The 10928-nt window shown below is 46.0% G+C and overlaps 1 protein-coding gene across 1 annotated transcript; it reads right to left on the bottom strand.

The window, feature by feature from the left end:
• Positions 1-4926: 4926 nt before the first annotated feature.
• On the bottom strand, positions 4927-10866 carry UCP3 (uncoupling protein 3). Its single transcript, NM_001003047.1, is given in 6 exon segments — positions 4927-5041; positions 7510-7690; positions 8250-8351; positions 9545-9745; positions 10035-10245; positions 10741-10866. Coding segments are annotated over 6 exon segments (936 nt in total).
• Positions 10867-10928: the final 62 nt, after the last annotated feature.

Raw genomic sequence — 10928 nt, 5'->3', positions numbered from 1 at the left:
TAACATTTTAAGAAACTCAATTTCCAAAATGGTTGTACCATAGTACAGTCTCACCAACAATGCATGGGAATCTGGTTTGTTTCCTACAAAGTTCACCATTTTTAGCTTACAAAGCCATAGCTCTCTGCCAAATTATTTACCATATTTTATAGATAAAGAAACAGGCTCAGAGAGACCAAGAATTTGACCTATATCCCATAGCTACTAAGCTTTATTTTTTGTTAGGAGTTCACTAGTCATTCCATTTACATGAATTCACATGTATACTCATATCCTCAAGAGATTTCCACTCTGGCAGAAATAGATTATTCAATATTTTTGGTTCCCAGTGGAAAAGCTATATTTCAGGAAGAAGTTTTTTCGATCTTTTAAAAGTTCATTCATTTTAGAATGAGCTTGGATGCTTACCTGATACCATATACAAAAGGATCAAAGACCTAAATGTATGAGCTAATACTAGAAAATTCTTAGAAAAAAACACAAGGAAAAAGGTTTTGAGGGGACACAAACATTCAGCTCATAATGTGTAGCTTCTATGGCCTTTCAGGGTCCCTGTTTTCCTCTTCATCCCCATCTCTCATTGCTTCCCTTTGGGTCTGCAACCCAGTCATACTGACAACTAGCAAAACTTGGATGCCTCTTGTTCTTGCCTTCCTTAGCACAAGCCTTTTCCTCTCCCTAAAATGACTTTCCCACCTTCTTTTGCTTAGATAACATCTATCGTGTCCTTTAGGTGTCTTTCTTTAAGAAGTTTCCTGGCCCCCAAACCAGGTTAGGTATCCCTAATCTATGTTACAGCTCTTAGATGCCTCATGCATATCTCTAATGTGGCTTTTTATCACTTGGTGTAGCTTATTTGTCTTTCTTGCCCAACTGCTCTCTGCCTCAGTGAGCTGGAAGGCAGGATTGGCCTTGTTCATCTCAGCATCTAGTACGATGTGTGCCTTATACTATATGTACAATGAATGTTTTCCTTTGTATACCACTCAGCAGTTTTCAAAGTGTCCTGACACAAATTAACTCATCTATAGAGATATATTTCCTTAACATTCATTCCTTCTGAATAAAATATTCCTTAAGAAAACATTACCTTTGGGATGCCTGGGTGGCTCAACAGTTAAGTGTCTGCCTTTGGCTCTAGGCGTGATCCTGGTCTGGGGATCTGGTCCCGCACTGGGCTCCTTGTAAGGAACCTGCTTCTCCCTCTGTCTATGTCTGCTTCTCTCTGTGTGTCTCAGGAATAAATAAATAAAATCTTAAAAAAAATATTACCTTTACTTACAAGATTTATGTGAAGTCAGTTATCTGTTATGTCACTAATGTGACTGAGTTGGGGCCTAAACTATGTCATTTTTGCTTGATACACCAGAAGAGTTTAAGAAAACTCTTTTTTTTTTTTAAATGTATTCACACTGCTGATTTCTTTTTTTTTTAATTTTTTTTATTTATTTATGATAGTCACAGAGAGAGAGAGAGAGAGGCAGAGACACAGGCAGAGGGAGAAGCAGGCTCCATGCACCGGGAGCCCGATGTGGGATTCGATCCCGGGTCTCCAGGATCGCGCCCTGGGCCAAAGGCAGGCGCCAAACCGCTGCGCCACCCAGGGATCCTTTTTTTTTTTTTGAGAGAAAGTGAGTGTGTGTGTGCAGGAATAGGGGAGGAGCAGAGGAAGAGGGAGAGAGAGAATCTTTAGCAGACTCCATGCTGAGTAAGGAGCCCAACATGGGGCTCAATCTTAGGACCCTGAGATGGGTGATAACCTGAGCCAAAATCAAGAGTTGGACACTTAACCAACTGAGCCACTCAGGCACCCCAAAGCAGATATCCTCTTAATGACTGATGAAGTAGGTGTCTGTGGGTGTGCAGTGCGGGATGGGTGCACAGAGCTAAGAAGCCAGCTCCTTCTGTGGGCCTCAGCTGATGATCTGACCATTTTGCAAGATCTCATCCCTAAGTTCCTGATGGCAGAAATTAGGGCCAGAACTAGGAAGGGCTTGCATGCTGTGGCTTAGAGGAAGCTGTTTCAGTTCTTAAAATCACTGAACTTTAGAGCTTTAGGTCATTTGGTTCAACCTCTGCCTTTAAGAAGTGGGGAAAGAGATATAATATTTTGCCCAGGAAACTGTGGAAGACCTACCTCCCACCAATCTTGTTTTCCTTTTTCCAGAAGCCTGGACTCAGAGGTCACTAAGGTGCTGTTCCCAATCAAAATATCTCTTAGTAGAATTGATCCCCTCTCTCTTTTGGTATCATCATCTGAATAGTTTACTCTGGGTAGAGGATGTGTTAATGTTATGTAGAGGGCAGGGCACCTAGGTGACTCGGTTAAGCGCCCGACTCTTGATTCTGGCTCAGGTTGTGATCTCAGGGTCCTGCTTTCAGACTCCTTGTTTAGCAGGGAATATTCTTTTTAATTTTTTTAAAATTTATTTATGATAGTTACACAGAGAGAGAGAGAGAGAGGCAGAGACACAGGCAGAGGGAGAAGCAGGATCCATGCACCGGGAGCCCACCGTGGGATTCGATCCTGGGTCTCCAGGATCGCGCCCTGGGCCAAAGGCAGGCGCCAAACCGCTGCGCCACCCAGGGATCCCAGCAGGGAATATTCTTGAGGATTCTCTTTCCCCTGCCTTTCCCCCTGTTTGTGTGTGCGTGTGTTCTTTCTCTCTCTAAAATAAATACATAAATCTTTAAAAAATATATTACTATGTAGAAATTCATGGAAGATGTAGTTCCTGCCCCTAGGAATTTATGAACTGAGACTAGGAGTTTAAGAATGACTTGTAGGGATCCCTGGGTGGCTCAGCGGTTTAGCGCCTGCCTTCGGCCCAGGGTGTGATCCTGGAGACCGGGGATCGAGTCCCACGTTGGGCTCCCTGCATGGAGCCTGCTTCTCCCTCTGCCTGTGTCTCTGCCTCTCTCTCTCGTGCTCTGTGTCTCTTATGCTCTGTGTCTCTCATGAATAAATAAATAAAATCTTAAAAAAAATAAGAATGATTTGTACATGCCAGTCAAGTCAAAAGAAAGATAATTTTTTAAAAAAAGATTTTATTTATTTATTCATGAGAGACACAGAGAGGCAGAGACACAGGCAGAGGGAGAAGCAGGCTCCATGCAGGGAGCCCGATGCAGGACTCCATCCCAGGTCCCCAGGATCACACCCCGGGCTGACGGTGGCGCTAAACCCCTAAGCCACCGGGGTTGCCCAGAAAGAGAAAATTTTTAATGTGAGTTTTATTTGAAAGTCAAACCAGACATTAAATAAAAATAATCTTTATTTTTTTACCTTTATTTGGACTTTCCAGTTTGTATATGTTGTTAATCTCAAATTATAATTTAAATTTAGGAAGGTGCTGAGAGTAAGTGGATATTTGCTTCTTCCCACCTGCCCCCACCCCCCAGAGTCAGAGTGGGTAGAGAGGGATGACATGCTGAGCACTTCTACAGGGTAGGGGTTTGTTATTTCCACCTCTCTGCTAGGACACTGAGGTACACCAGTGGTTAGGCTGCTGGTAAGGTGAGGGGAGCGGACATTTGAACCCAGTTCTGTTATCAGAATCCTATTCACTGCTAAGAAGCAGAAAAAGCTGACATTCTGGGTCCTCATTATCAACCTGAAAGAGCTCCAGTAAAGTTCAGAAGGAGGTCATTTGGTTTAAGCCCACTTTTTACATACAGATGGAGAAGCCAAAGCCGTAAAAGGCAGAGCAGCCAGCCTGGGCTGTGGGGGCATGTGGGACCACAGGCCCAGACCTGGCAAACAAGAAACCTGGTGAGAAAGGGACATTCTGTCCAAGGAAAGAGAAAGGGGTGGAGGGAAAGGCTATGCTGTTCTCATTCCCACACCCTTTATTGAATTATAATAATTTTCCAAAAAACTGAGTCCTGCTGCTTTAGGCTGTCAGCCTGCCATCACCCTCTTTTTCCCCAATCCCAGTACCCTTCAGGGGTCTCACAGACCATCTAGCTGGAAAGCAAGGACTGCGTGGGAGTGGGGCTTCTGTTAGTACATGCCATTCTCTGTCACCCCTGGCCCCCCAGCCCCTGGTTCCTTTGGTCAAACCTCTAGACAACCTTTCAACCTTTTAAAAACTGCTGTTAGTTCCTCCCTGTCTTGAGAAAATCTTTCCTAAGGTCTTGTCCTTACGTTTACAGTGGTGAATATAAGAGCTTTCATGTCCACCTTGTCACTTGATCCTCATAGCATCCCTGGTGAGATGGGAGGGAGGGGATTATTATTTCCATTTTATAGGAAAGAAGATGGAGTCTTCCCTCTTGATTCTCCAGTGTCATCAGGGAACAATTACAAATCTCAGCCTCATGCTGGCCCAGGTTTTCTCTCTCTTTCTCTTTCTCTTTTTTTTTTTTTGGTTTCATATTTTCTAGAATCTCAATGGCTTCTAAATGGCAGGCGTATTGCACATATGGCTGATGATCCACAGTTAACCAAAGGCTGTAGACACAGCTATGTTGCTTTGGCAGCGTCTCTCCAAACCCCTTGTATCCTGTGCCACTCCTGATTTCCAAGTATCATGTGCCACTCCTGTCCTGTCATGCTTTCAGCCTTTCCTGTACACAATTCATCATCTAATCAGATTGTTTTTTTTAAGAGGACATCAGTTTGCAAACTTTTGTTTTTATCCAAATGGATGTTTTGGTTTATTCTCTCTTGCCTAAATGTTAGGCATCCAACTTAATAGGTCCCCAAAATTAATATAATTTATTTTCCATCTTGTCAGTGCAAAACAAATGTGTTTAAGACAAAGCACTGAAGGCCAGAATCCTTCCTCCACTTCTCTTTCTTGACTCAGCAGCAAGTAAACAGTTCTGTAAACATGTGTGGGTGTGTGTGAGCATGGACCCACTGCTTTAATGCATTCTTCAGTGGTTCTTGTTCCAGCAAAGTACCACATGGCCCTGCCTTATTCAGAATGGAGATTCCCGTAGCATCTGGACTTTCATCAAGGCCCGTTTCAGCTGCTCATAGGTCACAAACATCACCACATTCCAGGTTCCCAAACGCAAAAAGGATGGTGTAAATCTGTTGAGAGAAACAACCAAAACATAGGTGGAGCAGACTAAGAATCCTGAATATACCACCAGTGCTCCCCCTATTCACAGTGTCAGTGCCAAAAGACCTAGGCTTCTGTTAGTCATGAGCATTTTCTGAGATTTCTTCAGACTTTTTTCTCTACTGAAGGAATTTAGGCAGAGGCTGAAGTCAGGAAAGGAAAGAAAACACATTTTGAGCCAGGTTCTGTGTTAGGCAGTTAATTCCCACAATTCTATAAAGTAGCTATGATGGTTGCCACATTTCTTTTTTAGAGACTGAGGCCCAGGGGCACGTGGTTGGCTCAATTGGTTAAGCATCCAACTCTTGGTTTTGGCTCAGGTCGTGATCTCAGGGTTGTGGATGGAGTCCTATGTTGTCAGGTTCCCTGCAGGGATCCTGCTTGGGATCTCTTTCTCTCTCTTCCTCTCCCACTACCCCTCCCTCTGCTCACTCACATGCTCTCTCTGTCTCTCAAATAAATAAGTAAACCTTTGGAAAAAAAAAAAAAAAGAGCAGGGGGAAGAGGAGGAAGAAAAGGAGGAGAAGAAGAAAATTGAAGCTCAGGGCAGTTAAGGAGCTCTACTAAAACTACCTGACTCCATATACCCTGCTGGGTATTTCTGGAATCATTTATATGCTGAGGGGCCATCCCTGAGGAGGCCCCATCAAGGCACCTTGAAGCTGGCACACCAGAGGGCAAAGACTGGGTGACATGATGTTTAGCTAATCTCCGGAGAGCCTACCTGTCCTGTGATAGCACAGCTGGGAGACAGTCCCCATATCAGCTTTGCAGACTCAAGGTGGACCCTGTGACCTGGACCTGCTCCCTCTTTAGCTCCTCTCTCTCTGCTAATACCCTCCTGGTCCTTTCCTCTTCTGCCAGACTTGCTTCCATGCCTTTACCTGTGCTGATCCTTCTGCCTAGGAATGAACCCTACTCACTTTCTTGCCTGGCTGGTTGCTCTTGGCTCTATAGGACTCTGCTTGGGCACCATAGCCTCATACCAAGGTTTCTCCAGAACCCTCAGCCTAGGTTCCCCAGGGAGAATAGCACTGGGGCAATGAATGTGAACTTCAGAGTCAGACCTGGGTTCAAACGCTAGCTCTATCAGTTTCTAGCTTTATGACCTAGGATAAGTTACTTAATCTTTCTAAGCCTTAGTGACCTCATCTGTAAGATATTTACCTCATAGAGTTGTTGTGAAGGATTAAATGAGCTAATGTATAGTATACAATGCAGGGCCCAATATCAGTCAATGCTCCATAAATGTCATGTATGTGTCTGCTGCTGTTTGAAGACAGGTGGCTACTGCTGATGATTGTAATGATAGAAGCACTTATAGGAAAAGAACAGTCTGGCAATTGAAATAGTTTTATTATATCACTCTCAGGTTTGAGAACCTGATTGCATGTTGGGTCCAATCTAACATTGCCTACCAGAAAACGATCTGCTGAAGTGGTGGGAGGTGTGAGGGCCAAGCCAAGAGCTTGGGAGTAGGATGGATGACAACATGTGGGGTGGCATCTGATAATCTGAGTTAGAGCCATGGCTCTGACATTTTAAGTTTGTGATCTTGGATAAGGCAGTTGACCTTTCTGAGTCTCAGTTTCTTTCTCAGCAAATGTGGAGAATACTGCCCAGTACAGGGGGTTGTTGAGATAATCTATATAAAGTGCTTTGCATAAGGCCTTGTACTTAGTGACTTAGTGATCATGGTGATTGTTAATAACCTACATTATTGAGTGCTGGCTTTTGGCTAGGAAGATGAAAGGCATATAAGCCACCAGTTCTGGCTTCAAGGAGCTTGTGATCTAGCATGGAGCATAATTTAAACTTACAAATCCTATAACACTAAGTAGGAGGTGGTAAATGCCATAAAAATGGTATCAAGGTATTACTGCTGAAGTTCACAGGGAGGAAGAAAAATTTATACCTGAGAGTGTTGGGGAGGTGGCATTTGAACTAGTTCTGAAGTATGGCTAAGATTTAGAGCATGTACCTGATATGGGAAAGGCATTTCATTAAGAGGGAATGATAAAAGCAAAGACACAGGAAATGTGACAATGTGTTTTGGGCATTTTGGCCACCATCAGTAGAGATCTATAGTCAGTGGGCTGGAGAAAAGTCTCAGGACTACCAACTACCTTTCCCTCTCTCTCCCTTGCCCAATAAATTTGGGCATAAATAGCACTTGACATATGCCTAGACTTCTTTTTCTCAGGTAAACCTCCCCTGACTCTCCAAATCAGATTTGGTTCACTTTTTTTTTTTTTAAACTTCCATAGTTCTTTATATTTGTCCTTTGTGACATTTACATCTGTGCTGTTCACCGTCACATCCCTAGGTGGACCCATTGGTATGCACATTATACATGGAAGGAAGGAAAGAAAGGAGGGAAGGAAACAAGCTCAGGTTCTCTGGGAAGGGATGTTGGATGCAGGAGAGGGAGCCTTACCCCTTATAGAAGGCTGTGGGGCCCTCTTGGGTCACCATCTTCAGCATACAGTCCAGGGGGCTGCAGTATTGGCCTGGGGGCGAGTTCATGTACCGGGTCTTCACCACATCCACTGGGGAGGCCACCACTGTGGCACAGAAACCGGCTCCAAAGGCAGAAATAAAGTGGCAGGGGAAATTGTCTGTAGCAGGGAAGGAAGGAGCAAATATCAGTAGCAAATAACAGAAAGGCCCCTTTTCTATTCCATGTGTGTCATCCTTTGTCTTTCACTAAACTGTGGACTCCTTGAGTGTAACGATAGTGCTTTCTAAATCTCACACAGTACTTGCAGAATAGAACAGGGCTGTGCCACAGTTAGAAGGCTGTGCAGCCCAACGATCGCAGAGGAAAATGAAGTCAGAGAAGGCGACTCTTGCTTAAAGATGCATGATGGGATGTGCTGGGCTGGCATCCAGGACTCTGGCCTCCCTATCCAGGGTTCTTTCCCATTCATTACAATGAGCGACTGGGTTTTTTTTTTTTTTTTTAAGATCTAATTGGCATTATTAAATGATTCATGAATTGGGCAGCATCCCATCTAACAAGTAGAGAGGCATTCCTGTACTGGGCATCTTTATTGGGCACTACTCTTCTCTCTGCTCCTTCTAATGCCCTGTTACCTCTGAGTGGTGCCCCCTCTGTGGAATTTCAGGTTCCCTCCCTGCTGTGGGAGGGCAGCTGCCTGGAGCCCAGGGCCTCACCAGTGAGCAGATGATAGTCTAGCAGCTTCTCCTTGATGATGTCATAGGTCACCATCTCAGCACAGTTGACGATGGCATTCCTTGTGATGTTGGGCAAAGTTCCTGTTAAAGGATGGAGTCGGGACTGATGAGTGAAAAATAGACATGGATTTTCTGGTTGCAAGGCCACAGGCTCCAGTTTGGGGGCAGAAGTCTCCATTCTAGTGGTCTCAGAGGAGCCTGCCTCAGTTGAGCAGATTCCACACTTTCCTCTCTGGGGTTAACACTTAAATTATCCATGTCCACCTCAGAGACAGAAAATAGAGAAGCCTTCTTATGTTTGTTTGAGCCACATTTTGGAGAATAATCTGCAATATCTACCAAGATTAAAATATGCCTCCCTGACAGCTGGCTAAAACCAGGCAAGGAAGCCTTTGTTTGGAAGAGGGAGGCAAGGCTCTGGGTGACCCTGGGAGGCCCTAGGAGAGCATCAGGACCAAGCTACTGACATCCCAGATGAGGGCTGGGCTTTGGGAAAGCATAAAGCAAATAAGGGTATGACCCAAAGGTCCTGCTTAACCACTGGGCCACTGTTTCTTCTGCAAGGATTTGTATGACCCCTGGTCCACATGTGGGAGAGATTCCAGCATTTGTCAAGGTGACCTCCATTTGGACACATAGGGAACTTGAAAACTTTACTCCTGAGGAGGCCTCCTTCTTATCACTTCTCCCTGTACCCGACAACTCACAGCTGCCTCCTCTAGTGGCCTCTGTTCTCCATGTCCTATGGATAGAACTTTGTTGGGAAAGCCCTTCCCTTCCATCCCCACACACCTAGAGCCCATGTCCTATGGATAGAACTTTGTTGGGAAAGCCCTTCCCTTCCATCCCCACACACCTAGAGCCCACTGAGCCTTTGAGGCCCAGTTTATAGGTCACCTTCCCCTCAGAGCCTGCACAGCCTCTCCTACCTCTGGCCCTGTACCTGAACATGAACCTAGCACATCCTATCCTGTGGAATGGCTGCTCCTTGACATATCTCATCTCCTCTCTTTGTGAGAGCCATGAGGGCATGGTGGGTATCTTCTATTCATTTCTGTCTCCTGCACATCAACCTGCACATGCTGAAGGGTTGACAAATTGAACTGAATTTGGGGCACTCTGGCAGGTCAGTGTGATAGTTTTGGTTGAGATGATCTTACAGAATCACTGAAATATATCATTCTGGGAGTTCCCTCCTTGCTCGGTTCTCTGCCCTAGCTCAGGGGTGAGGAGTGCTCTGCCCACGACCCTGTGAGCCTCGAGTCCAGGCCTACCTTTCCATAGGCCCCTGACCCCTTCTTCCCTGGCGATGGTCCTGTAGGCATCCATTGTCCCACTGTACTTCCTGTTGCTCCCCGCCCCAAGGTGTATGCTGGCCTGAAATCGGACCTTCACCACATCTGTGGGCTGGGCACATGATACTGCCATGGCTCCTGTGGTGCAGCCTGCCAAAATCCGCGTAGTGATGCTGGAGTCTGGAGAGAAGGAAAGAGAGTAGGTCGATGTTCTATTACCTACACTTTTCTGGGCTTGATGCTGTTCTCTGTGGGCCTGCCTCTGCCTGAGGCCTGCCTCTTCTAGGCCAGGGTTCTAGAGAGGCTCAGCAGATTTCTGACAGCAGCTCAGTCTCCTTGCGAATGTCTATTACCACCCTTCTATGCCCCAGTTCTGCCTCTAAGTCTATACTGCCCTCATCTCTGATCTATTAGCCTAGAGTCTGCTTCTGCCTACCCCCTCGATGTCTACAGGATACCAGGCACTCACGGTCTGATCCTTTGGGGGTGTAGAACTGCTTGACAGAGTCATAGAGGCCAATGCGGATGGAGGCAAAGCTCATCTGGCGCTGCAGGCCGGCGACCAGCCCGTTGTAGGGGCTGCGGGGGCCCTCGGTGCGCACCATGGTCAGGATGGTGCCCAGCACACCGCGGTATTGGATTCTCCGGGCTGCCTGTGTCGCCTGGTTCTCCCCCTGGATCTGAGGAACATCCCAGCAGAGTTGTGAGGAGCTGGGAGGGGGCAGATGGGGCTGGGTGCAGAAGGACCTGTCCAGGGCTGGTTCTTGAGAACAAGTAGGATTATAGTCATCACATCCCAGTAAAAACAGCTGAGGTCATCAGTGTAGAGCTCACGAACTGTTATACGTGGTGTGATGCTCAGCCTTCAGAGCAAATGGAGGACATATTGTTTTTCCCACAACAAGTGATCAGTGTTTTGTCCAAGGTCACAGTTACTTTTACTTCACACTTTATGGTTTACGAAGTAGGGCAAGGCCATGAAGGGCCCAAGGAACTAAGATTTTTTTTTTTTTTTTTTGTCTTGGATGGTGAGGCAGGATTATAAGCAGCGGAGTGAGTGGCCTGCTCAGAGTTCTGTGTGAAGAAGAGCATGCGGGCAGACACAAGAGGTGCTGGAGTGGAGAACTCAGTCCCTCTTTTGATCTGAACAATGACCCTTGTCAAAAAGCACCTACCTGCAGGCGAACCTTGGCTGTGTCCAGTGGAAAGGTGAGGAGATCAGCAAAACAGGCTGCTGTGCCTGCCCCCAGGAATTTCACAGCTGTGGTAGGGGGTACCTCTGAAGGCTTTAGTCCAACCATGGTCCCAGAAGGTTCTGCTTGGTCCCTCCAGGGTCCAGGTGAGGTCCAAGAAGAGAGGCCAC

The sequence above is a fragment of the Canis lupus genome, chromosome 21 (assembly GCF_011100685.1).
Source record: "Canis lupus familiaris isolate Mischka breed German Shepherd chromosome 21, alternate assembly UU_Cfam_GSD_1.0, whole genome shotgun sequence".
NCBI lineage: Eukaryota > Metazoa > Chordata > Mammalia > Carnivora > Canidae > Canis > Canis lupus.
The sequence above is the reverse complement of the archived record's forward strand: the minus strand, read 5'-3'. Positions and strand labels throughout refer to the sequence as shown.